General features: G+C 48.1%; 2 protein-coding genes across 2 annotated transcripts in view; one reads left to right on the top strand and one right to left on the bottom strand.

Annotated features, from left to right (window-relative positions):
- The window catches only part of MIGA2 (mitoguardin 2), a 34,306-nt gene extending 14,805 nt beyond the window's left edge, over positions 1–19,501 (bottom strand). Inside the window, 8 exon segments of the mRNA XM_029611522.1 lie at positions 3,781–3,914; positions 15,860–15,977; positions 16,160–16,272; positions 16,693–16,832; positions 16,834–16,883; positions 16,886–16,906; positions 18,180–18,429; positions 18,913–19,501. Coding sequence (XP_029467382.1) covers positions 3,781–3,914; positions 15,860–15,977; positions 16,160–16,272; positions 16,693–16,832; positions 16,834–16,883; positions 16,886–16,906; positions 18,180–18,332 — 729 coding nt within the window. The 5' untranslated portion in view covers positions 18,333–18,429; positions 18,913–19,501.
- A 472-nt stretch (positions 19,502–19,973) lies between these two features.
- Positions 19,974–26,755, top strand: part of SH3GLB2 (SH3 domain containing GRB2 like, endophilin B2) — a 101,211-nt gene continuing 94,429 nt past the window's right edge. The window contains exon 1 of the mRNA XM_029612377.1: positions 19,974–20,126. Within this exon, the coding sequence (XP_029468237.1) occupies positions 20,064–20,126 (63 nt within the window). The 5' untranslated portion in view covers positions 19,974–20,063. The remainder of the gene's footprint in view (positions 20,127–26,755) is intronic.

Here is a 26,755-nt window from a genome sequence, read left to right as displayed (position 1 = left end):
TTGACGGCTGAAGAAATCGGCTTGTACATTCTCCTTGCCCGCTATGTGGGAGGCTGCCATGCGCTCCAGGTGCCGCTCCGCCCAGGCGAGGAGCTTGCTGGCTTCTAGAGCCACCAGACTCCTGGTGCCCCCCTGTCGATTGATATAGGCCACCGTGGTGGAACTGTCTGAGCGTATGTGCACCGCTTTGCGGCGGATCAGAGGAAGAAAAATCTTGAGAGCCAGGCGCACTGCTCGTGCCTCCAGTCGATTGATGTGCCAGCGGAACTGGACTGGGGACCAGTATCCCTGCGTGGCCTAGGATTGACAGACCGCTCCCCACCCGGAGAGGCTGGCATCCGTCGTGACTACGATCCACTGCGGAGTCAGTAAGGGCATTCCCGTCAAGAGGTGCGCTAGCGACAGCCACCATTGTATAATCGGCGATGGTAGAACCAGAGAGTTGTAGAGTTGTCTGAAAGTGCTCGGACACTGGCTTCCAGCGGGATAGCAAAGCTTTCTGTAATGGTCGCATATGTACAGAAGCCCAGGGGACCAGGTCGATAGTGGGAGCCATGGTCCCCAGTACCTGAAGGTAGTCCCATGCCATGGGAAGCGAGAGCGAGAGGAGGTTGTGCACATGGTCCATAAGTTTGAGCACCCGAGCGTCCGGGAGGAACACCTTGCCGACTCGGGTATCGAAGCGCGCCCCCAGAAATTCCAGGACCTGGGAGGGCTGAAGGCTGCTCTTGGGGAAACTGACTATCCACCCGAGGGAGGTGAGGAGAGTAAGAACCTGGTTGACCGCTATTCTGCAGAGAGTCACTGACTTGGCCCACCCGAGCCAGTCGTCCAGGTAAGGATGGACTAGAATTCCTTCTCGGCGAAGAGCAGCTGCCACTACCACCATGACCTTTGTAAAGGTGTGTGGAGCTGTGGCGAGGCCGAAAGGCAGAGCTCAGAACTGGAAGTGTTGGCCCAGGATGTTAAAGCCGAGATACCTCTGATGCTTGCATCAAATAGGTATGTGGAGATAAGCCTCCGTCAAGTAGAGGGAGGCCAGATATTCGCCTGGGCGAACTGCCGCTATCACCGCCCTCAGTGTTTTCCATTCAGAAATGGGATGCCCTGAGGGCCCGATTGACCCTCTTGAGATCCAAGATGGGACGGAAAGAACTGTCCTTCTTTGGCACAACGAAGTAGATAGAATATTGGCCGACGCCTTGTTCCTCCACCGGGACTATGGCTCCTAGATCCTGGAGCCTGGCAAGAGTCTGGCAGACGGCCGCCCGCTTCCAGTGTCCGCAAGGAGAGACTATGTACAGGTCCAGCAGATCTCGAGCAAACTCTAAAGTGTAACCTATCACCTCGAGGACCCACTGGCCCGACGTGATTTTGACTCATTCCTCCAGAAAATGGGAGAGACATCCACCTAAGTCTGGAACGGAGGAATGGGCCGGCTGGATCTCATTGGGAGGTGGACTTTGCGGTTGAATGTTGTGGGTTACCATCCCCGAAGGCGCGGCAGCCACAAAAGGAATGAGACCATGCCTGGGACCTGGAGGAGTTCCCCCTAGGAAAGGAACCCCGTGCCCTGTTGGTATCCCTCTGCTGTCCCCTGAAACGGGAACGTGTAGGGAAGAAGGACCTAGGCTGTTTAGGGCAGTCCTCTGGCAGCTTATGGATCTTGTTCTCACCCAAGGATTTAATAAGCTGCTCTAGGTCCTCGCCAAAAAGCAACTTACCCTTGAAAGGAAGTGTGCCCAACTGAGATTTAGAAGAGGAGTCCGCCGACCAGTTGCGCAGCCAGAGGCGGCGTCTGGCCGACACTGCTGAAACCATTGCCTCCCGCCTCTGCAGACGGGAGGTCCTGGTGCTGAACAATTGTTGGACACACCTAAGACTTGCCCGCTGCATGAGACTGCTGCAGATCGTCGCCCGGACACCTAAGGCCAAGACCTCAAAGATACGCTTGAGATAAAATTCAAGTTTGCGGTCCTGAACATCTTTCAGCGCGGTGGCTCCCACCACAGGAATGGTGGTGTGCTTGGTGACTGCAGAGACGGAAGAGTCCACCTTGGGAATTTTCAGCATTTCCAGGCAATCCTCGGGAAGAGGATAGAGCTTGTCCTTAGCTCTACCCACACGTAGCCCTGCCTCGGGAGCTTCCCATTCCCGAAGGAGCAGCAGCTTATGCATGGGATGGAACGGAAAAGTGCGTGGAGGCGCCCTGAGTCCCGCCAGGACCGGGTTCATGTAGGCTGGCATTGTGGCCACAACCGTATCATCTGGAGGGACTTCAATCCCCAGTTCCTTTAATCCCCAGTTCCTTTAGGATGAAGGGAATGAGAAGCTCCAGCTCCTCCCTTTGAAACAGAGCACTCGGGGGTCATCCCCTTCAAGAGGGTGACCCGGCAAAGACAAATCCACATCCGGATCCTGGTCCAGAATCGCGGGTGGCTGAGGCGGATCCGGAGGGGGAGTGGTGGCACCCCTGGTACCACTCTAATCCTGACGGAGCCTTGCATATCCGGCGCTGCAGGAGCGGGCATCCGTGGGATTTTTTTTGGGGGGGGGGGGTCCTCCTCCTCTTGCAAGCTAGCCAGGTAAGATTTGTTCATCAACAGCACAAATTCTGAAGAAAAACATGGCCTGGATTTCCCAGAGAGGGAGACGAGGGAGAGTCTGTATCCTCCTCTGGGGGGTGCACAGGGCTCAAATTGGGGGGGGGGGGGGGGGGGGAGAGAAACTTGAAAATCTGGCTCCTCTCCCCCTGCAGCTCCGACTCGGGAGCTGCACTAATACCCAAAATGGCCACCGTTCCTGCGGTTTGCCAAGTTGGGAACGGCCTGGCCATGCAGCGCGAGGAACGCCCCCGGGTCACTGGTGGAGCCGGTGCCGTGGAGGGACCCTCCCCACCTGGCAGGCACCCCGAACAGAGCCCATCGCGGGAGAGCTGCAAGGCAGGCTCCCCGCAGGCTAAACATAAGTGAGATCACGGCATGATTGACAGGGGAAATAGCCACGAGCAGGAGAAACAGATGAGAAGTGCTGGGGAGAGGAGCGAGTGCAGGCGAATGAACCCTGCCCACTCCCTTCTCTGCTGAAGCAGAGGAAAGTAAGCTGCCTTCCGTTTAACTTAAGTATAAATAAATCTTGTGTATCTCCTTTTTTTTTCCCCCCCAAGATAGGGGGGGGAACTTCCCTGTAAGTGCTGCTGGGGAATTACAACATCCCGGGTGCCAAGGTAGTTATTTAGGGGGAGTGACTGGACCACCAGTATCGCCCCAAGTACATGGGTCACCAGGAAGGGAGCCTAGACTGAATAACTCAAGGGGCAAACCCCTCTAGGCCCCCCCAGGAGTGAGGAGACAGCGCTGTCTCCTAAATGACAGAGCTGCTTTAAAAACTGTTTCAAACTTTTTAAATTAAATTAAATACAAAGAAGAAGAATACTTGCTTGAGCTTGAGAAATAGAGAGAAAAACCCCACAGGGCAAAGAAAGAAATGAAGTAAGGGGAACCACAAGGTGGAGACAGACAAATACGGAAGGGATGCAGGGTAGGCTCTGTCCTGATATAGGATACCCTTTTCAGTTTTGGTCTGTCTCCATCTGCTGGACAGGAGGCTCAACCCACGGCCTGGACTGATCCAGGTACGTACAGGGAATGAATTATTTTTGGCCTTTGGAAAGACAGATACAAGGACTACCTTAGTGGTGTACAGATCTTATGACCCTGAGCCTACAGAGTTGGGATCAAGTGCACTGTTGCTGATCACCTCCAGCCTTTGCATACCTACCTCAGATTCTTCTGTGGAGATATCGTTATTGTGTGGCTCAGCGTTCCTTGGGGTGGGAGTACTGAAGCTACCCCTCTGGCCAAAGGTCAGTGCCTGCTCCCACTTTTGCAATGCTTCCTCAAAAAGTTCCATCCCTGGAGGAGATTAAACCCCACCCCCCCAAAAAAAAAAAAATAATAATCACAAACAGACCAGGTCTACACCTAGGCACAGACAATGCAGAAAAACTCCACAGAGCATCCTACCTGCTCTGGCACAGTCATAAAGAACCCTGGTTACCTGCTTCAGACAAAATTTCCCAGTGTACAGCAGCACTAGCAAGATTCTCCAAAATATCAACCAGCTGCTTCCAGAGTCTAGTGCTCCTCTTTTGGAATTTATCCTAGCTTACCTTTATTTCTTGTCCCATCATTACAATTAAAAAAAAAAATAAAATAAGAATAGAGAGTTTGCACATATTTCTTCCCCCTTTGTTGTCTGCTGTATTCATGCTTTACATTTATCTGTGCTAAGATCTGCATAACAATGCCCAGAGCTGCTCAGACTCTTAAAGATGACAGTGGCTAAGTAGGAGGCACTTCCAAGAAATGAAATAAAACATGTGGCAAAACAGGGGTTTTGCATGCTTTGTTGTTTATTCTGTGTGCTGGCTTGCAGGTAGTGTTTTACCTCTGCCTGTAGTTCAAGCAAAGGCTTTAGATGTTGCCTTTGATCAGCATACACATCCCAGCAGCCCTGAAAATATGTAACACTAACACTCTGCAGTACCATTGGCAGAAAGCTAACTGTTAATATTGTGTGCACAGATTGGCCCTGGAGACAGAGAACCCGCCCTGAGGATTCTGAATTGTCCAGTCTCAGCTGGAAGTACAGAGGGAACAGATCTTGGTGCTAAGACCCAGCCTTTTTCCTGACCTACCCAGGCACTAATAATGTAGTGAAAAGCGTTTAGCTAGTTTCTACTGTTTGATCCTTGTTTTACCCATTTCTGTTTTGTAGTTTAAAATTTTATCTGTTCACTGTTCCTACTTTTTCCTAATAAACTTATTAGTTTGTTAGCTCTGCCTGTCTTGGACTGATTAAAGATACTGATAGTGTGTATATTTGGTCTGTGGGTGTATTGCTAGGAGCATTTGACCCGTAGTTTAGAGAGGTCTCACTGTCCCAAGAAACCACCAAGTGGCCACAGGGTTACCCTGTGTGGGTATTAGTGATGGCGCTGCGGTATTACATGACAGACCTTGAAACAAAAATGAGAAGAAATAAAGGAAAATTGGTTCTTACCTGCTATAGTACCACAGATCAGTCCAGACTCCTGGTTTTGCCTCCCCTCCAGCAAATGGAGACAGAGAAAGTTTTACTGACACTTCCACTTAACCAGAGGTGCCACCTGCAGTCCCTCAGTATTGAACTGTACACCCAAGCCAAAAGAAAAAACCCCAAAATCAATACCTTAATTAACTAACCTCCCCCAAACGAGCAGTGGGAAGAGGAAACCTAAGAACAACAACTGCGCCCATGCAAACTCTATATATAGGGCTAACAAAAACCTGTGCCATTCTTCATAGTAAGTACAACAGATCAAGCGGACTCTCCAAATCTCCCTTTCCTCTAGTGGGCAGGCACTCTGGACTGATCTGTGGTACTACAGGAATGAAAATTAGCAGTTAAGAACCAATTTTCCTTTCCCTGTACATACCCAGATCATTCCAGAATCCTGGGATGTACCAAAGCTTCCCTAAACAGGGTGGGTCTGTGAAAGTCCCGCTTGAAGCACACTTTCACCAATGCCCATGGCCTCTGGAGTCTGGACATCTAAGCAGTAATGCCTGACAAAAGTTTACAACGATTTCCAAGAAGCTGCTCTACAGATTTCCTGTGGCGAAACTTGAGAATGAGCAGAATGCACCCTTAGCCCCTCTGGAACAGGGCGCCCTTGACAGATATATGCAGAGTTAATAGCCTCTTTCAACCACCGCGCAATGGTGGCTCTTGATGCCTTATGACCCTTTCTGGCACCACTCCATAGGACAAAAAGATGATCTGACATGCGGAAGCTGTTCGTAACTTTCAGGTAGTGCAACAAGGCATGCCTCACGTATAACCATCGCAACCTTTTAGCATGAGGTGGTGAAGGATCCAAAGTCGGGAAGGACAGAAGATCCGACTGAATTAAGTGGTATGAGGATACCACCTTAAAAAGACAGAACCGTTCTTAAGGAAACTCCAGCATCTGAAATTCTCAAAAAAAGGCTCCCTACATAAGGCTTGAAGCTCAGAGATTCGACGAGCCGAACAAATTGCCACCAGGAAAACCACCTTCAAAGTGAGATCTTTCATGGTAGTTCGCTTCAGAGGTTCAAACGGAGGCACACACATACTCTTAAGGACCATATTAAGGTTCCAGGACGGAGAAGGCTTCCGAACCGGAGGACACTAGTATTTATCTCCCCCCCCGAAGAAAATGCACAATATCCAGATGGGCCGCCAGAGATAATCCTCGAACCTTGCCACAAAGACAGCCTAAAGTTGCCACCTGAACCCTGAAAGAATTAAAGGACAGACCTTTAACCAATCCCTCCTGCAGGAAGGCTAAAACATCACAGAGGCTTGCCGAGGATCCACCTTCTGCTCCGTACACCAAGACTTAAACACTTTCCATACTCTCACATACGCCAGGGAAGTGGAAGACTTTCTAGACTGCAAGAGTGTAGTGATGACCCCTTCCAAATAACCCTTATTCCTTAAACATTCCCTCTCAAAAGCCAAGCCGCTAGATTAAAGCGACCTGTCTGATCCAAACAAATGGGTCCCAGATGCAGCAGATTGGGCAGATGAGCTAGTCACAGCAGGCCCTCCACCACTAGGTTGACCAAGTCTGCAAACCACAGACACCTCGGCCACTCTGAGGCAACAAGAATCACATCACCTGGATGGACCTCTATCCGAAGCAAGATCTTGCCGACCAATGGCAAAGGTGGAAACACATATAGAAGGACCCCTATCGGCCAAGCCAAAACTAAGACATCCACCCCTTCTGCTCCCCTTTCTCTTAATCGACTGAAGAACCAAGGGGCCTTGGCATTGTGAAAGGTTGCCATTAGATCCGCGCACGGCGTGCCCCACCTGCAACAGATGAGGTATACTGCTTCCTCTGATAGTTCCCACTCTCTGGGATCTAGCTGATGCCTGCTCAGAAAATCAGCTTGTACGTTGTCCGTGCCCGCTTTGTGGGAAGCCGCTAGTTGCTCCAGGTGATGTTCCGCCCAGCAAACTAAATCTCGAGCTTCGTGAGCCACTGCCAGGCTCTTGGTGCCCCCCCCCCCCTGTCGATTGCTGTAAGCTACCATTGTCGCATTGTCCAACAAGACCCTCACCAGCTCTCCCCTCACCAGGGGCAGAAACGCCTGAAGAGCTAAACGTACAGCTCTTGTCTCTAAGCGATTGATGGAAAAGGCTTCCTCCGCTGACCACCACCCTTGCACAAATTGGTTCCAACACATCACTCCCCACCCGGAGAGACTGGCATCAGTGGTGATGATCATCCAGGTGGGGATTTCCAAGTCCACACCCTGCCTTAATTTGTCCGGCAGAAGCCACCAAGAAAGACTGGATTGAGCGAACTCCGTAAGGGGGAAGCAGAATCTGAAACTGTTCTGACAACTGTTCCCAGCGGGATAGTGAAGCTGCCTGTAGAGGCCTCATATGAGCAAAAGCCCATGGAACCAACTACAAGATGGAAACCATAGACCTGAGAACTTGAAAGTAATCCCATACCCTTGGTACTTTCTTCCACAATAATCCACGAACTTATTTTTGCAACTTGGAAATCTGGTCTTCAGTGAGGAAAACCCTCCCCACCTTGGTATCGAAACGTTCTCCCAAGAATTCCAAATTCTGGGAAGGACAAGATGACACTTGCTCAGATGGCATTCTCTGTGTTAGATTGTCAATCAGTTAAGAACTACATCCACTGCCTTCCGACAAAGAATCTCCGACTTTGCCAGAATCAGCCAGTCATCCAGATAAGAAGGGTGGACCAGGGCCCCATCCCTCCGGAGTGCCGCAGCCACCATGACCATAACCTTGGTAAAGGTCCTGGGTGCCATCGCCAGACCGAAGGGCAGGGCACAAAACTGAAAATGCTCTCCCAGAATCATGAATCTCATATCTTTGATGATCAGGCTGGATTCCAATGTGCAAGTACGCCTCAGTCAAATCCAGAGATGCTAGGTTTCCATCTGAAACTGAGGAACCTTTAGAGAGACATTCATCTTCTTTAAAAATAGAGGATTGGACAGAACATACCCTCCTTCTTGGGGACCATGAAATAAATGGAATAGTGGCCCATCCCCCGCTCTCACAAGGGGACAGGCACAATGGCCCCCAGCTTAAGAAGACGAGCAAAGGTTTTCTGCATTACCAGCCTCTTTTCACGATAACTGCACAAGGAGACTAGGAACAGCTCCCTTAATGGCCGAGCAAATTCTAAAGCACAGCCTAGACTTATGCCGAGGACGCATGGTTGGACATGATCTTGTTCCACTCAAAGAACAGAGCCAGCTGACCCCCTATTACCGGAATGGAGAAGTGGACCAACCTCACCTCACTGTGTGGATTTGGCTCCACCACCACCTAGGGAAGAGCCATCTCTGCCCGACCTATGCCCTCGAAAGGACTGGTTCCAAGACTGTTGCCTATCCGAGGACTGTCTCTGAGCGGCCGAAACTGCCGATTGGCTCTGAAGCGGGAACAGGGAGGAAGAGAACCTTTTGCTTTTGGTTTACCTTTCAGCAATTTATGGACTTTATTCTCACCGAGAAACTTAATCATCTCCTCCAAGTCTTTACCAAAGAGTAATTTCCCCTTAAAGGGCAAAGCTCCCAATTGGGACTTGGATGAAACATCAGCCAACCAGTTCCTCAGAGGAGCCTCGAAGCCAAAACTGCTGCCATTGGTCCTGGAGGAAGTTTTGATGAGATCATAAAGGCATCCACACTGTATGCTACAATGGCTTCTAGATGCTCCACTTGTCTTGTCGCAGATTCAGATAAGGACCTGTCCGCCTGTAACTGTTGCACTCAGCGTAAGGCGGCCCTCAACATAAAACTACTACACATAGCTGCTCGAACACCAAGGGCAAACACTTCAAAAATGTTCTTGAGGTGCACCTCCAGCTTTCTATCCTGAGGGTCCTTCAAAGCCATAGAACCAGTCACTGGGATGGTCGTCTTCTTAGTAACTGCCAAAACAGATGCATCCACCTTCGGGACCTTCAGAAGTTCAAGCGCATCCTCTGGCAAAGGACAGGACTTATCCATGGCCCTTCTGATCTTCAGGCCTGTCTCGGGAGTATCCCACTCCCTAAATAGCAAAGCGCTGACCGACTTGTGAAAAGGAAAATTAGTTTCTTACCTGATAATTTTCGTTCCTGTAGTACCATGGATCAGTCCAGACAGCTGGGTTTTGCCTCCCCTCCAACAGATGGAGACAGAGAAGTTTTTCAAAACAACCCTGCCATATATACCAAGGTGCCACCCACAGACCCTCAGTCTTACGTAATGTCAAAGCAGCATGGATAAAACCAAACTATACACCTAACTATCAAAGCTCAGTGAAACCCCCAACTGGGAACAGAACCAACAGAACAAGTGATAATGTAATGCAAATAGCCAGAAAAAAACCCCCATTATACAAGCAGTCTCTCAGTTACTTTAGTGTACATAGACATGGGTGGGGCTCTGGACTGATCTGTGGTACTACAGGAACAAAAATTATCGGGTAAGAAACTAATTTTCCTTTCCCTGTATGTACCCGGATCAGTCCAGACACCTGGGATGTACCAGAGCTAACTTACCGAGGGTGGGAGTCGGAGAGGCCCACTCGGAGCAGCCCTTCTCCAAATCCCCCGGAATCCGAAGCTTGAACATCCATCTGTAATGTCTTGCGAAAGCGTGCAAAGATTTCCAAGTAGCCGCCCTGCAAATTTCCTGTGGCGAGACTTGACATTCCGCCCAAGAAGCAGCTTGTGACCGCGTAGAATAGGCGCAAAGTCCCACCACTACAGTCTTACCATGCAGTAAATATGCTGAGCTGATGGCTTCCTTCAGCAATGAGCTATCATAGACTTTGAGGCCATACTACCTCTTTTCGGACCACTCCACCACACAAAGGATTCGTAACCTCTAGATATCGTAGCAGAGCCCTGCATACATCCAGTTTCTGTAAATCCTTTGCCACAGGATCCGATCAGTCCACATTTGAGAATGAGGGGAGCTCAATCGACTGATTCAAGTGAAAAGAAGACACCACCTTTGGGAGAAAGGAAGGAACCGTCCGCAACGACACACCTGAATCAGAAATCCTCAAAAAAGGTTCCCTGCATGACAACGCCTGTAATTCGGACACCCGACATGCTGAAGATACCGCAACCAAAAATACCACCTTCAGCCTGAGATCCTTCAGCGTCGCCCGCTTTATAGGCTCAAAAGGAGGTGCACACAAGGACGAAAGTACCAAATTGAGGTTCCAGGAAGGACACTGATGGCGCAGCGGAGGATGTAAGTGCTTCGCCCCTTGAAGAAAATGCGCCACATCTAGGTACAACGCCAATGCTACCCCCTGGACCTCACCTCGTAGACAATCAAGTGCTGCAACCTGTACTCGGAGGGAACTACAAGAGAGACCCTTAGAAAGTCCGACTTGAAGAAAACCTAGAATGCATAGGATCCATCACGCGATCCGCACACCAGGCTTCAAAAACTTTCCAGACTCTGACATAAGCTAGGGAAGTAGACTGTTTTCGCGACCTCAACAACGTGGCCACCACCACCACATCATAATAACCTTTATTCTTCAGCCGCTGCCTCTCAAAAGCCATGCCGCTAGACAGAAGCGATCCGCCTCTTCCAAACAGACGGGGCCTTGATGAAGAAGAGCCGCGGACTCTCAAAACCGTAGAGGTTCCGCAGCAGACAGATTGAGCAGATCCGCGAACCAGGGACGCCTCGGCCACTCCGGAGCTACTAGAATCACCTCTGCCGGATGGAGCTCTATTCGCCGGATCACCTTGCCTATCAGCGGCCAGGGAGGAAACATGTACAGTAAGATGTCCGCCGGCCAGGGAAGGACCAAGACATTGACCCTCTCGGCTCCTGTCTCTCTGCGCAGACTGTAGAATTGTGGAGCCTTGGCATTCTTGAATGTGTCCATCAGATCCATGCATGGCATGCCCCACCGATTGCAGATGAGCTGAAAAGCCTCGTCGGCCAACTCCCACTCTCTGGGATCGAGATGGTGACGACTGAGGAAGTCTGTCTGTATGTTGTCTACGCCAGCAATGTGAGATGCCGTTCCACCCAGTTCATCAACTGTTGCGCCTCCTTGGCAATTGATATAGGCCACCGTGGTTGCATTGTCTGACAAGACTCTGACCGACTTCCCCCGAAGGAGCAGGAGGAAGGCTTGCAATGCCAGAGCCACTGCTCTGGTCTCCAAGTGGTTGATTGACCACTGAGATTGTTCTCTGGACCACTGCCCCTGCACCGACTTCCCCAGACAAACAGCTCCCCAGCCGGAGAGGCTGGCATCCGTGGTGACGACTGTCCAGTTGGGCATTACCAGGGGAACTCCACACTCCAGATGTTCAGAGACAAGCCACCAGTTGAGACAGACTCTTGCGGAGTCTGTAAGCGGAAGCGGCAGGTGAAAATGTTCTGACACAGGATTCCAGCGAGACAGCAATGCTGATTGTAAGGGACGCATATGAGCAAAGGCCCAGGGTACCAACTCCAGAGTGGATGTCATGGATCCCAATACCTTCAAGTAATCTCTCACCCTGGGAATCGCATGGATAACAGGTCCCTCAGCTGTCCCTGAATCTTGACTACACACTCTGAGGTGAGGAATACTCTCCCCTGCTCTGTGTCGAACAGGGCTCCCAGGAACTCCAGAGAATGCGAAGGGGTCAGACGACTCAGCCGAGCGATTGCAAGAGCTATAGCACCTGGTGGATAGCTGTCTGACAGAGCCTCATACTTCGCCCGAATCAGCCAATCGTATAGGTAGGGATGCACTAGCAAGCCTTCCCTCTGGCGTTGCACTGTAACCACCACCATCACCTTGGTGAACGTTCTTGGAGTGGTGGCGAGTCCGAAAGGCAGAGCCCAAAACTGAAAGTGATTTCCCAGAATGCAGAACCTAAGGAACTTCTGGTGTGACGACCAGATGCTGATATGGAGATATGCTTCCGTGAGATCCAAAGAAGCCAGCAACTCTCCTTGTCGTATGGAAGCGATGAATGACCGAAGGGTCTCCATTTTGAAATGTGGTACCCGAAGAAATCTGCTGACTCTTTTTAGATCTAAGATTGGTCTGAAAGTACCTTCCTTTTTGGGGAGTATAAAGTAAATGGAATAGCGGCCTCTGCGTTGTTCTGTGGACGGAACCGGTGTTATAGCCCCCAAGTCCAGTAGGCGTTGGAGCATGCCTTGTACAGCCTCTCGCTTTTCTCGGTACGCGCATGGAGAGATCAGGAACTTGTCCCGAGGGCGCTGAACAAAATCTAGAGCATAACCTTGACTTATGGTGAGGACCCACACTTCCGATGTTAGTTTGGTCCATTCCTCGAAGAAGAGCGATAGTATGGCTCCCACGATTGGTACTTGATGGACAACTGGTACTGAGGAATGGACCGGCAGTATCTCATTGTGAGGTCTTAGACCCTGCCACCGACTGAGGGTTACCTGGGCTGCCGAAACGTCTGTCTCGAAAGGACAGAGACCATGACTGTTGTCTGTTTGAACCTGGGCGAAAGGATGACACGGATGACCGCACCGGTTGGGGGTCTCCTACTACCACGGAACAGAGACCGAGCTGCAAACGATCCTCTTGACCTGGCCTGTCCTCCGGTAATTTATGAACCTTGTTCTTTCCCAGAGATTGGATCATGACCTCCAATTCCTTGCCGAACAACTTTCCTTTAAAGGAAGCGAACCGAGGTGGGCCTTGGACGAAACATCCGCAGCCCAATTCCAGAGTCAGAGGAGCCTGCGGAAACCATGGATCTGGCCGACGTGCGATGATCACCTCCAGCCGGTTCGCCTGGATAGCCTCCCCCTCAGAGAGGGTCAGCATTAGCTTGGAGTTGCTGGGCCCAGCGAAGACCCGCACGCAGCGCAAAATTACTGCACATCGCTGCGCGGACACCCAAAACACTTTCTTGAGCTGTAGCTCCAACTTTCTGTCTTGTAAGTCCTTGAGGGCCATCGCTCCCGTAACTGGGATAGTGGACTTCTTTGTAACAGCTGACACCGCTGCATCCACCTTAGGGACTCATAGCAGCTCCAATGCGTCCTCCGGAAGGGGGATACAACTTGTCTAGCGCCTTACTTACCTTCAGCCCCAAATCCGGGGTGTCCCATTCTCGGAACAGCAGATCAGTCACCGAGAAATGGAAAGGAAACCGTAGGGCTCCTGAGGCACAGCAAGACAGGATCCATAGCTCCCATCCGGGACTCCACCGGCAGAGTCACCAATCCTAGCTCCTGCAGGATGGCCGGAATAAGCGGAGACAGCTCCTCCTTCTTAAATAGACGAACCACCTTTGGTTTGTCACCTTCCATAGCCTGAGAGCCTCTGCTTGAATCTTGCTGTGGATCTGCATCACCCTCAGCCCCCCCGGGGGCTTAACCTGCAGATCTTGCTCGTCCTGAGACATAGAGTCTGTATCCGTCCCCGCCGGTATGGACCTTAAGGGTCTCTTACCCTTAAGTAAGTCAGATCCCCCCATGGACCTGTCTCTCTTCCACATCCTCTGGGCATGCAGCTGCAGCAAAGGCTTCTCAGCTGCCTGCTTTCTCCCTACCTTTTTTGCTTTATAAGCCTTGTGCATAAGTAACACTAATTCAGAGGAGAAAGAAGATTCTGACGAGGAATCAGTAGCCCCCTCAAAGCTATCCTCGTGTACAGGAGAGGCTGCACCCGGAGGAGTGCCCCACCCGGCAGGAATTTGTTGCGGGGAGAGCGAGGAGGGTAAAATCCCCTCCCCCATCGCTGCCTGCGTGGCCGCCCGAAATGGCTTCCGTTCCCACACTCAGTGGGAACGGATCCACTGACAACACACAACTCGTCCCTGCACGCGCCGAATGCGGAGCCCGACTGCGACCCCCCCCCCCCCCCCCCGAAGTAAAACAGAGGGTCCCTCGCCCCCCCTGCACACACTCCAAGCAGAGGCCTTCCCGCAAAAGCCGTGAGCGCGACATGAAGAGCCCCAAGGCATGGCAGTCCCGCCTAGAAACCAAGGAAAAAAACGGCAAAATAAAAGTAAAACGTCAGCCGCGCAACTCCCCGATAACCCAGCCAAGTCTCTGAGAGCCAGCGCGCACAAGACAAGAAAAACAACACCACTTTAAAAAAAAAAAAAAAAAAAAAAAAAAAAGAACTGCAAACTTGCCGTTCGCTGACCCAGGTTCTGGAGAAACAGGTCCTGCTCCTGTAGGGGTGAGTGAGCCGGGCTCCCCGGTATCATCCCGATGCTGCTGAAACTCAAGGGCAGGGTCCTCGACCCTTAGCAGCGGCCTCGACCAGGAGGGGATGGTCCCCTCAGGACCTAGCAACCCCCTGGGAGGCTCACAGAACCGCTGACGGCAAAGGGACTTATTTTCTGTTTTGAACTTTTTTTTTTAAACTTAAAGATACAGCTCCCTAATTGTAAATCTAAACCCTGACTACACTCCTGCTCTGTCAACTGGCAGCAATCAATCAGGGAATCAGAAGAGACTGTGGGTTTTGCACCTCTGCCATCTGCTGGAGACAGAGTAAGACTGAGGGACTGTGGGTGGCACCTTGGTATATATGGCAGGGTTGTTTTGAAAAACTTCTCTGTCTCCATCTGCTGGAGGGGAGGCAAAACCCAGGTGTCTGGACTGATCCAGGTACGTACAGGGAATGGGAAAGACCTCGTCAGACCCCCTAAGGCCAACCGTGACCAGGTCCACTGCTCCCAATTCTGAATTCTCTCATGGGACCTCCCAGGCTCACGGTGCTTAGTTTTAGTGTCCACTGTGCTCCCCAAAGTGCCCTCCCTACCGGAGAGGCATCGGGAGCCTTTCCCATCATGGGAAAGGCACACACGCACATCCCCACAAGCAGAGCCACTCAGCATGCCGACAAATGCCAGACAGCGGGAGCTGCGTAGGGAGAACTGCCAACAGAAGGGGAGAACAAGTACAAAGCCGCCTGAAAGCTAACACCACAGAGCCGGGGACGTTGTGCCATCCCATGGCAAACCCCTGTCCGCTTCTTCCTCTGACCCTTTTTTTTTTTTTTGTTAAAACTTTTTTGGGACAAGAAAAGAAGCACTTCCCTTAAACAGAAGAATGGCTGCAGGCTCTGGCTGTCCTTTAGGGCAATGGAACTGGGACCCCCAGTCTTAAGCCCTGTCTGTTGAAGAAAGGACCGGGCAATAAGGGTCCCCGACCCCCTGCTGGTCTGCCTCAAGAACCAGGGGGGGGGGGGTGGTGGATGACCCCACCAGGATCTAGTAACCTCCTGGGAGGCCCTAATCAGATTTTGTGTCTTTTTGTTGGTTTTTAAGTCAGACTGCAGGCTTTGCACCTCCACCATCTGCCAGACACAGAAATACTGAGGGACTACAGGTGGCACCTCGGGTTAAGTAGCAGTGTCAGTAAAACTTTCTCTGCCTCCATCTGCTGGAGGAGAGGCAAAAAAACAGGAGTCTGGAAGGATCTGGGTACATACAGGAAATGATTTTTATCATTTTAACTGCCAGTTGAATTAAGTGATTTTTTTTTTTAGGGTGCCTGCTAGTTTGATGGAATATTTAAAATTTAAAGAAAAATCACTGATGAAATTTGTTCTGCAAGGGGCTATGCTTTTAGAGAAGTGGGTGTGTGTATCACTGCAGCCCAAGGCCAACCTAGCATGAATGGGGTGGGGGAGTACTGGCAGTGGTGTGGTGAAGGTGAGAGAGCTGTCCTATTCATCGCATACTCCCCTCCCCCCACATACCAACTGCTCTCCATTAAAGCTGGTATGGAATTTTTCTTTCTTCCTGTACCTTGTACATAGAGAGTCTCAGACTGGGGACCTGCCACAGCCCCAGCATCCTCCATCACTCTGGGTTCCCAGGGATCTGTAGGTGTTGCAGTTGGACTGCAGGAGTTTGCAGCTATCATCTAGCCAAACAAAAGAATAATAAACTGCTCACTCAAAGAGAATCCAGCACAGTGCCCATCACTTCTTATCCCTCTGTCCCTCCCCTTCTGAGCACTGTGCTCACCAGGATCCCTGCATCTTTCCACTCTCCCAATATACAAACACACCCACTTCAGACCTTCTTGTACTGCTGACAGCTCACCGACATGAGGCTGTGAGAAGAGTTGGAATGCTTGCTTGGCTCAATGGAGGAAATCCCACTCAGTGTGTCATTACTTTTACTGCTTGGACTCTGTACCCTTCTATTTGAGTAACCTATCAAAAACAAACAAAAGAAAAAATAGCACCCCTGACAATACCAAACCCAGCCAAAGCATCACAGACAGAAGGCAAGCAAATCCTGGAATCATCGCAGTGGCCCTAGCAGGTTGCTCACTGTGCCTGGGCTGGTAACCCCAGCACTTCCCTCCCTTGGTACAGTTGACCATTGCTCAGTGCTCACAGCTCTCCTGTTACTGGAGCAGCATGTCTCTTCTCCTCCTTATTATGACTTAAGCCTCTTTGATGCCAGTTTTCCCAATGGATTTTCCTTGGAACTGTCCCAGAAAACTCATAGAATAAGCATAAGTTTAGCATCAGCTCTCTCCTTCAGGGGATTCTGCCAAGGATTCTTTTTGATTTGTTCTCATTTCTTCCCTGCTAAACGGGACAGGGCACAAACAGCCATTCACTAACCTTTTTTAACAGAAGAGCCCCGCCTGACTGGAAGGACAGGAGCAGAGAGACACCCCAGCTTCAAGCCCCCCTGGGCCTGTGTTATCTGCTTCTTTTTGCGTCGCCGACGCTTCAGCTGATGTGCGGCAAGAGCCAGGGCCCTGTGCGAGGGCTGTGGCAAATAGCATCCTCCGAAGGCCTGGATGGAGACAGTCCTCAGCTGTGAGAAAACAGACTTTAAATATAGAAAAGGTAAAAAGGTGAGGGAATATACACAACTACCACATGCCTCAAATACATCACAGACAATATAAAGACACACTTCTTCGCAGTGTCACAATGCCCTTGGTACCAGGGTAGTATTCAGGAACACTCACAATTTTGGACTGCATTCTATCCAGAACACATAATACCTTCTCCAAAATATGAAGCAAGAAATACCTCAAACAGTGGTGTTAAAAAAACTGAACAGGCAGGAGACTGGGCCTGCATTAGCAAGAGAATGTGCAAGGTGCATTATGGGGGACAGACAGGAAATAAGGTAAAAAGTCAGTGCAGTGCTGAATTTTAATCCCAGTCACCGTGCTGAAACAGAACATCAACTACAAGAGCTTTCTGCTAATCAAGAGGAAAGTTGTCAGACTCCAAACCTCCAAGGGAGATCAAGTAGAGGCTATTTATTTATTTTTTTAAAAACATCTTATATTCCACTATTTTTCCATATGTTCAACATGGATTACAATAAAAACATACATAATAAAACAAAATAAGATACATAAAAAAAATAAAATATAATATTATTTACTTATTTAGACCAGGCTAAAATGGTAATGTATGGAATGTATTTAATAAGCACAGAGGATTCTTAGTTGCAAAAAAGTGAACAGCAGAAGAATTAAAACAGCAGCTGGGTCTATCTGATAGCCTGCAAGCACACTAAGACCTAGAGGTCTTGGCAAAAATGCAAGTGCAAATGTAGTGGGACTGTCTGGCAGGCTGCAAGGACAGACTTGGCAAGACACAGCAGGGTCTAGAATTCCTAGCAGAAATGCACAGAGCAGGGTCTGTCCAGTGTGGTTTTGTAATGTACAAAAACACTCTGAACCCCTGAATCTTGCAGCTGATTTTCAAAAGAAAACCACTGGAAGTGTTCTCCTTTGAAAATCAGCAATCCACAAAGCACATGCAGTAAAAAACAGTTATCGTTGTGGGAGGAATAAAACAGCTTGTCTAAATTTGGGAATCCCATTATTTCATTCTCCAGACCTAAAACTCAGCCCTAGGAATGGCTAAAAAGATAAGCACTATAAAAGCTCTCATGAGGAGGGCAAATTTCAGCCATGCCATTTTATCGGAGTAAACAGTTATTTACCTGGATAAAGTGCTCTGAAAATTGTTCTCATAACTGCTGGACAACCCCTCCCCAACACAGACACGAAAGAAAAAACAAAGAGGGAGGGTGAATGAAGAGGAAAGAATGTATGTGTGACAGGACGTCAGTTTTATACCTGTCCAAATGTTGTGTAAAGAAAAACGGGTATCTCGGCCACAGTCATGGCTAGGGCTTGCATGATGGACATTCCTTCGGTTCTTCTGAAGGCCATATTTGCCAGGGTACAGCACACGTGGCCAGGTGAGCGTGGGGTTGTGTATATGCACATAGGATTCTGCAAGTACTGAAAATACACCCCACAGCTTCATCTCAGAAAAGGCCTCGTGTTCCCACACAGAGGACTAGGTCCAGCCTTAGTATTTGAGCTGTTAAACAAAGAAGCAATTATTGATGTACACAAGCACCCCTCCTCACCTTACAGATTGTGCAGGAATATCCTTCACTCACTCTTTACATTTACTGGCAACTTCTAGGAGAAAATGGATGCACTATACTAGGAAAAATACTGCACATTTTCTTACACTAGCGCCCCTCAAATAGCCTCTTGCATTTTAATGAGAAATAAACGTGAAACCCGCTTTGACACTATGACTGTGAAGCAATAATCAAGTCGAAATAAATACATTTATAAAATCGGAGCGTTCAGAATATATTTGTTTAACAAAGACCGAAGTGGGGTTCTCAAAATCACCCATCCATCAGGGATTTTACCGGGAGCTACAGAAACAAAGTGTGGGGAAGACTTCCTAAAGAAAAACACAAGGACCGAAAGGCCCCATTCCCCCAAACTGATAAAGAAAATCAGTTATGCAAACCCCTATAACGAAACACTAAGCTCCGTCCCTTACCTACAACACCATATCTCCGGAAGGGCAGCATCTCCTCTAGCACAGCGTAACCTAACCTGCCGTTTCTGATTGACACATTCCGCAGCCAATAGAAAGCTAGTTGTCCATGACTTGCCTTATACCAATCGATGCTCTCGTTCTGCAAGGGGCGTGGCCTATTTAAGGCCGGGGGGCGGCCAAAGACCACCCCGCCCCTTAAAGTAAAAGTAAAGGGAGGAAAAGAAAAACATGAAGGGAAGAATTCTCTCCTCCGGTGCCCTCTAGAGAGGATGCCTGGCACTCAACTCTGGACTATGGACCTCTTCTCCTAGCCACCTTCGCTCCCCTCCGCAGCGAGGAGGGGAGGGGGGTGACAACCACAGGGGGGCCCCCTGATCCGCCTTCTACGAGGGGGGGCGGGGGGGGTCGCCGACCATTTTACGGGGGTGGGAAAGAGCAGGGTAGGGGGGTCCCTTTGGGGATCAGGGATAGGGGCCTCTCACCCCTTCACTTTGTTTCTGAGGGCGGCATCCTGCCGAAGGACCTCAGTAATCACTTCCTTTAGAGTCAGTACCGCGGAGGAGGAGCAAGACAGTCGGAAAGACGAGGGGAATGACGCGTTGTGCGCGAGACTAGGCGCTATCTGTGCTGGTTGGTGGTGAGCGGACGTCGGAGAGGCGTGGTTAACGAAGGGTGGCCTGTGCTGGGCTAGTGGGGCACGGTCAACATTGTGGGCGGGGCATGAAATCCGGAAGGGGAGCTGTCAGCGCAGTGTGGGCGGGCAGGGACATGGGAAGGGGCGTGATGTGGGTGGGGCATGGAATGCGGGAGAAACGCAGTCAACTTGGTATGGGCGGGGCGCAAACATCGGGAAAGTTATGGTCGGCATGATATGGGCGTGGCATGGAATGCAGATGTGCGTAGAGCATAGCACAGGCAAGGCGTGATGTGGGCGAGTCATGGAATGCGGTAAGAGTACGGTGTGGGCGTGGCATGTAATACAGGCGGGGAGCTATCAGTAGTGTGGGCGGGTCGAAGGCGTGATTAGCGCGGTGTAGGCGTAGCTTATAATGCGGGAGGGGCGCAGTCAGCGTGGTGTGGGTGTAGTCTGTGTTGCGCTGTGGGGTTGTTTGCGCTTGTTGCCGGCATTCTGCTCCTGCTCGTTAGTCGTGATGGATTTTAACGTGAAGAAACTGGCTTCAGACGCTGGAGTGTTTTTCAGTAGAGCCATGCAGGTGAGTAGGGCTTCTCGGCCCACGCGCTGGGTGCAGGGGGGCTAGGGTAAGAGGAGGTGACTGCTGCAGAGGTTGTGGGTTGATAGATGGGGAGGAAGCCCGTGGATTGGGGACAGTAAAGAGTGAGGCCTATGCTGGGGTGGTGGATGATAACCAAAATAGCGGATTTCAAGCGTTCTTTGGTCAGATGCATGTGTTAGCCGTGGTGGCGGCGGCACCAGAAGCAGGAGAGGAAGGATGATTGATGATCAAGTATGGAACTAGAGCCTAACAAATAGAAAAAAGTTACCTCTTTATTGGACTCAATGTATTTTATGACTAGTTTTTGGAAGCCATTACGCTTCCTTAAGTCGGCAAAAGCTAACATAATTGTGGATGGCATAGACAGGAGTCTTGTGGAAAAAGTAAGGACCCATCTGCTAACATTAGGTTTCTATGGTGCTAGTAATGATGGGGATCTGCATGGGTTTTTCCAATGGGCTCGTGCCTCTTGAAGCAAAAATCTGGGTGAGGAGGGCAGGTTGAAGGTTTAATGACTTCTAATTGTGCTTAATATCACTCAGCAGAGGTAATCTGTCTGTATCCTGCTCCTTCCGTCTCAAGCAGCGTGTAGGGAACGGGAGAGGTGAGACTGAAGGGGATGGAACAGCAAGGAAAAACTGTTCTGGTCCCTAAGCCTACCTCTTGCCACTCGTTCTATTGCTGCTGTTGCTCTCCTGCTGCCCATCAGAATCTGCTACAATAAGGGTATGAATTGGGGTGGGCATTGAAGAGGAGAGAATGAGGGATTTTTGTGGGAGTACAGGATTTTTTGAGAAATCAGCTGGGAGGGGTAATTAGGAGCTAAGGGAATGAGTTATTTGGGGGAGGTTAGGAGGGACTGAGGGATCTTTGGGGGGGGGTGAAGGGGTTGACTGGGGTCATGTGTGAGGAGAATGGTTGAAAGGTGAATAAACATGTGGGCAAAGGTGAACTGGTAGGTGTGGTTTATTTGGATTTTCAGAAAGTATTTGACAAAGTCCTACATGAGAGGCTTCTAAAAAGTCATGGGATAGGAGGCAATGTCCTTTTGTGGGTTGCAAGTGAGAGTAGGATTAAATGGTCTGTTTTAACAGTGGCAAAGGTAAACAATGGAGTGCCTCAGGGATCTGTACCTGGACTGGTGCTTTTTAAAATATCTTTATAAATGATCGGGAAAGGGGTACAATATGAGGTGATAATTTTGCTGCTGATGCAATTTGTGGCATAATTAAATCTCAAGTGGATTGTGATGAATTGCTGGAGGACTTGTGAGGCTGGAAGACTGGGCTTCCAAATGGCAGATGAAATTTAATGTGGACAAGTGCAAAGTGATGCATATAGAGAAAAATAACCCTTGCTGTAGTTACACAATGTTAGATTCTATCTTAGGTGGTACCACCCAAGAAAGAGATCTAGGTGTCATGGTGATTAATGCATTAAAATTGTTGGCCCAGTGTGCTGTGGTGATCAAAAAAGCAAACAATGTTAGGAATTATTAGGAAGAGAATGGAAATTTAAAACAGAGGATATCATAATGCCTCTATTGCACCTTGAATACTGTGTGCCACTCTGGTCACCACATCTCAAAAAGATCATAGCTGCACTGGAGAAATTGCAGAGAAGGGTGACCAAAATAAGGGCCATGGAATGGTTGCCCTATGAAAGGCTACAGAAGTTAAGGCTCTTCAGTTTTGATATGGGGGGGGGGGGATATGATAGTCTACAAAATCATGAAAGGACTTGAACAAGTTATCAGTTATTTACTCTGTCAGATAATAGGACTATGGGGCACTTCATGAAGTTAACAAGTAGAAAGTTTTTTTTCACTCAGTGCATAGTTAAGCTCTGGAATTCATTGCCAGAGGATGTGGTTACAACAGTTAGTGTAACTGGGTTTAAAAAAGATTTGGATAAGTTCCTAGAGGAAAAATCCATAAACTGCTATTACTGTAATTAATAAGCGGTAGTAGCTTGTGATTTATCTAGTACTTGGTACTTGCCAGGTTCTTGTGACTTGGGTTGGCCACTGTTGGAAACAGAATACTGGACTTGGATTGACTCTTGGTCTGACCCAGTATGGCATATCTTATGTTCTTATGTATATTTGTTTGAGAGAAAAGGGATTGCAGGAGTGTGTATAGGTGTATGCCAAATTGAGTGGTGAGCTAGAGTGAGGATGGGAGTATAAAGGGAGTAGTGTAGGGACACCTCCCTCTTCCTTCTAAAGCCTGTTTCTGACTTCTGGGGGAAAGGGGACTACCAGAGTGCAAACTGCATGGGAGAATGAAGGTGGCTGCAGTGAGTCCTGGTGGGAAGTGCTAGGAATAATTCTTGCTATGGCTAGACACTATTTTTTTTATGCTCAGTAAGCTGTCGAATTTGACAGACATCTGCTAATCCAGTGTGACAGTAGTAATTCAATTAAGCAAAACCCCTCATCTTTGAGAAGGCTAATGGGGCAGTTCTCAATCAGATGGCAGGCACAAAGTTCACATCTGTACATTCAGGCTCTGAAATTCCTAGTATCTATTATGTAGTACTCTGCACCTCGAGGGGTAAAGGAGATGGGCAGCAATTGCTGCAGCTTGCTACTTGGTTGTTTTTGAGAAGATGATAATGGAATAGTAATGATGGAGGCAGTGATGAGGGTGCTTTTGGCAGTGGAGATGGTGGAACTTCAAAAGGGCCTGGGCTAAACTTAGTGGTGAACACATGATTTCTCTGGTGATGCACCAAGAGTGAGGTTCAGAGTCTAGATGGGTCTAGTAGTCCTTATTTGCTGTCATAAGTTCTAGAGGTAGGGGAGGTGCATTATTAAAAAGAATCCACCCTTCCCCGGCAAGGGGAGACTTGATAAGGACGAGAGAAAGGAAACATGAACTAATGATGGTGCAGACTGGGGGATGGTCAGGTGGGCTCCAGCAGGCTACAACTCCTTAGAAATCAATTAAGTTGGCAGATTGTTGTTGGCTGGATGTTCGTGCAGTGGCCTTACTAGTTCTTAGTAGCTGTTTAGATTATCTGAGAGTGAGGCAGGGGTCACTACAGTAAGGTGCGTGTGAAACCAAGGAGTGGTGCCCAGTGGGACAACATGAAACAAGTGATTTGAAGACAACATTAATAATTCACAATATAGTATTATGAATATATAAACAGTGATACTTTGTACAGATGCAAAGTTGAAAAAGGCTGCAAATATAAATGGGACCCCATTATGTGCGTTTTATCCTGAGCTCTTTGACCCTGGTTTTCTTGTTCTTGCCATGCCTTGGTTTTGTGACCCTGGTGGTTATATAACTCACAAAACCAGAGAGCTGTGCTTTATCTGGATCTTTACAAAACTTGAAGGTAAAACATGGAATGATCTAAATGTGAATGAGTACTCTAGAGGAAAAGATGAGGGAGCTATGATAGATCTTCAGATACCTGAAGAGTATTAATAGTGCACAAGAACCAAACTTTTTTTTTTTTTTTTTTAATGGAAAGGTAGACTCAGGAGGAAAGATTTTCATGGCAAGGGCAGTAAATGCCTAGAATTTCCTCCTGGAACAGGTAGTGGAGGCAATCATGCTAACAGACCCCAAAAAGACACAGGGAATAATCACAGAAGATCCTTAGTTGTGAAAGAATTAGGGCATCCCGACAGAGGTTCCAATAATAAGAAAAGTAGTCCAAGTGCCTGTAACTAAAAACTCACCTGAGCTAAAAAAAACTCTAACTTACCCCCTATCAATTAAACAGCAGAATGAAAATACAAACAAAAAACAAACTTTGAAATGTTTGTATGCTAATGCCAGAAGTCTAAGAAGTAAGATGGGAGAATTAGAATGTATAGCAGTGAATGATGACATAGACTTAATTGGCATCTGAGACATGGTGGAATGAGGATAACCAATGGGACAGTGTTATACCGGGGTACAAATTATATCGCAATGACAGAGGAGCACCCGGGAGGCGGTATGGCGCTTTATGTCCAGGATGGCATAGAGTCCAACAGGATAAACATCCTGCATGAGACTGAATGCAAAATTGAATCTTTATGGGTAGAAATCCCTTGTGTGTCAGGGAAGACTATAGTGATAGGAGTATACTACCGTCCACCTGGTCAAGATGGTGAGACGGACAGTGAAATGCTAAGAGAAATTAGGGAAGCTAACCAAATTGGTAGTGCGGTAATAATGGGAGACTTCAATTACCCCAGTATTGACTGGATAAATGTATCATCGGGACACGCTAGAGAGAATACAGTTCTTGGATGGAATAAATGATAGCCTTATGGAGCAATTGGTTCAGGAACCAACAAGAGGGAGCAATTTTAGATCTAATTCTCAGTGGAGCACAAGACTTGGTGAGAGAGGTAACTGTGGTGGGGCCGCTTGGCAATAGTGATCATAATATGATCAAATTTGAATTAATGACTGGAAGAGGAACAGTATGCAAATCCATGGCCCTAGTGCTAAACTTTCAAAAGGGAAACTTTGATAAAATGAGAAATTGTCAGAAAAAACTGAAAGGAGCAGCTACAAAAGTAAAAAATACCATTCTAGAAGCACAGTCCAGATGTATTCCACACATTAAGAAAGGTGGAAAGAAGGCAAAACTATTACCGGCATGGTTAAAAGGGGAGATGAAAGAAGCTATTTTAGCCAAAAGATCTTCATTCAAAAATTGGAAGAAGGATCCAACAGAAGAAAATAGGATAATGCATAAACGTTGGCAAGTTAAATGTAAGACGTTGATAAGACAGGCTAAGAAAATTTGAAAAGAAGTTGGCCATAGAGGCAAAAACTCACAGTAAAAACTTTTTAAAATATATCCGAAGCAAAAAGCCTGTGAAGGAGTCAGTTGGACCGTTAGATGATTAAGGGGCACTTAGAGAAGATAAGGCCATCGCAGAAAGATTAAATGATTTCTTTGCTTCGGTGTTTACTGAAGAGGATGTTGGGGAGGTACCCAGACTGGAGAAGGTTTTCATGGGTAATGATTCAGATGGACTGAATTAAATCACGGTGAACCTAGAAGATGTGGTAGACCTGATTGATAAACTGAAGAGTAGTAAATCACCTGGACCAGATGGTATACAGCCCAGAGTTCTGAAGGAACTAAAAAATGAAATTTCAGACCTATTAGTAAAAATTTGTAACCTATCATTTAAAATCATCCATTGTACCTGAAGACTGGAGGATAGCTAATGTAACCCCAATATTTAAAAAGGGCTCCAGGGGTGATCCGGAAAACTACAGACCAGTTAGCCTGACTTCAGTGCCAGGAAAAATAGTGGAAAGTGTTCTATTCTAAATATCAAAATCACAGAACATATAGAAAGACACTGTTTAATGGAACAGTCAGCATGGCTTTACCCAAGGCAAGTCTTGCCTCACAAATCTGCTTTCCTTTTTTGAAGGAGTTAATAAACATGTGGATACAGGTGAACCGGTAGATGTAGTATACTTGGATTTTCAGAAGGCGTTTGACAAAGTTCCTCATGAGAGGCTTCTAGGAAAAGTAAAAAGTCATGGGATAGGTGGTGATGTCCTTTCGTGGATTGCAAACTGGCTAAAAAACAGGAAACAGAGTAGGATTGAATGGGCAATTTTCTCAGTGGAAGGGAGTGGACAGTGGAGTGCCTCAGGGATCTGTATTGGACCCTTACTTTTCAATATATTTATAAATGATCTGGAAAGAAATACGAGTGATAGAATCCTATTTGCAGATGATACAAAATTGTTCAGAGTAGTTAAATCACAAGCAGATTGTGATAAATTGCAGGAAGACCTTGTGAGGCTGGAAAATTGGGCATCAAAATGGCAGATGAAATTTAATGTGGATAAGTGCAAGGTGATAGGGAAAAATAACCCATGCTATAGTTACACAATGTTAGGTTCCATATTAGGTGCTACAACCCAAGAAAAAGATCTAGGCGTCATAGTGGATAACACAATGAAATCGTCTGTTCAGTGTGCTGCGGCAGTCAAAAAAAGCAAACAATGTTGGGAATTATTAGAAAGGGAATGGTGAATAAAACGGAAAATGTCATAATGCCTCTATCGCTCCATGGTGAGACCGCACCTTGAATACTGTGTACAATTCTGATCGCCGCATCTCAAAGATATAATTGCAATGGAGAAGGTACAGAGAAGGGCTACCAAAATAAGGGGAATGGAACAGCTCCCCTATGAGGAAAGACTAAAGAGGTTAGGACTTTTCAGCTTGGAGAAGAGACGGCTGAGGGGGGGGGGGATATGATAGAGGTGTTTAAAATCATGAGAGGTCTAGAATGGGTAGATGTGAATTGGTTATTTACTCCTTCGGATAATAGACTAGGGGGCACTCCATGAAGTTAGTGTGTGGCACATTTAAAGCTAATTGGAGAAAGTTCTTTTTCACTCAACGCACAAAGCTCTGGAATTTATTGCCAGAGGATGTGGTTAGTGCAGTTAGTGTAGCTGGGTTGCTATTAATCAAGTTGACTTAGGGAATAGCCACTGCTATTAATTGCATCAGTAGCATGGGATCTTCTTAGTGTTTGGGTAATTGCCTGGTTCTTGTGGCCTGGTTTGGCCTCTGTTGGAAACAGGATGCTGGGCTTGATGGACCCTTGTTCTGAC

This window comes from Rhinatrema bivittatum, chromosome 8 (genome assembly GCF_901001135.1).
Source record: "Rhinatrema bivittatum chromosome 8, aRhiBiv1.1, whole genome shotgun sequence".
NCBI classification, from domain to species: Eukaryota; Metazoa; Chordata; class Amphibia; order Gymnophiona; family Rhinatrematidae; genus Rhinatrema; species Rhinatrema bivittatum.
The sequence above is the reverse complement of the archived record's forward strand: the minus strand, read 5'-3'. Positions and strand labels throughout refer to the sequence as shown.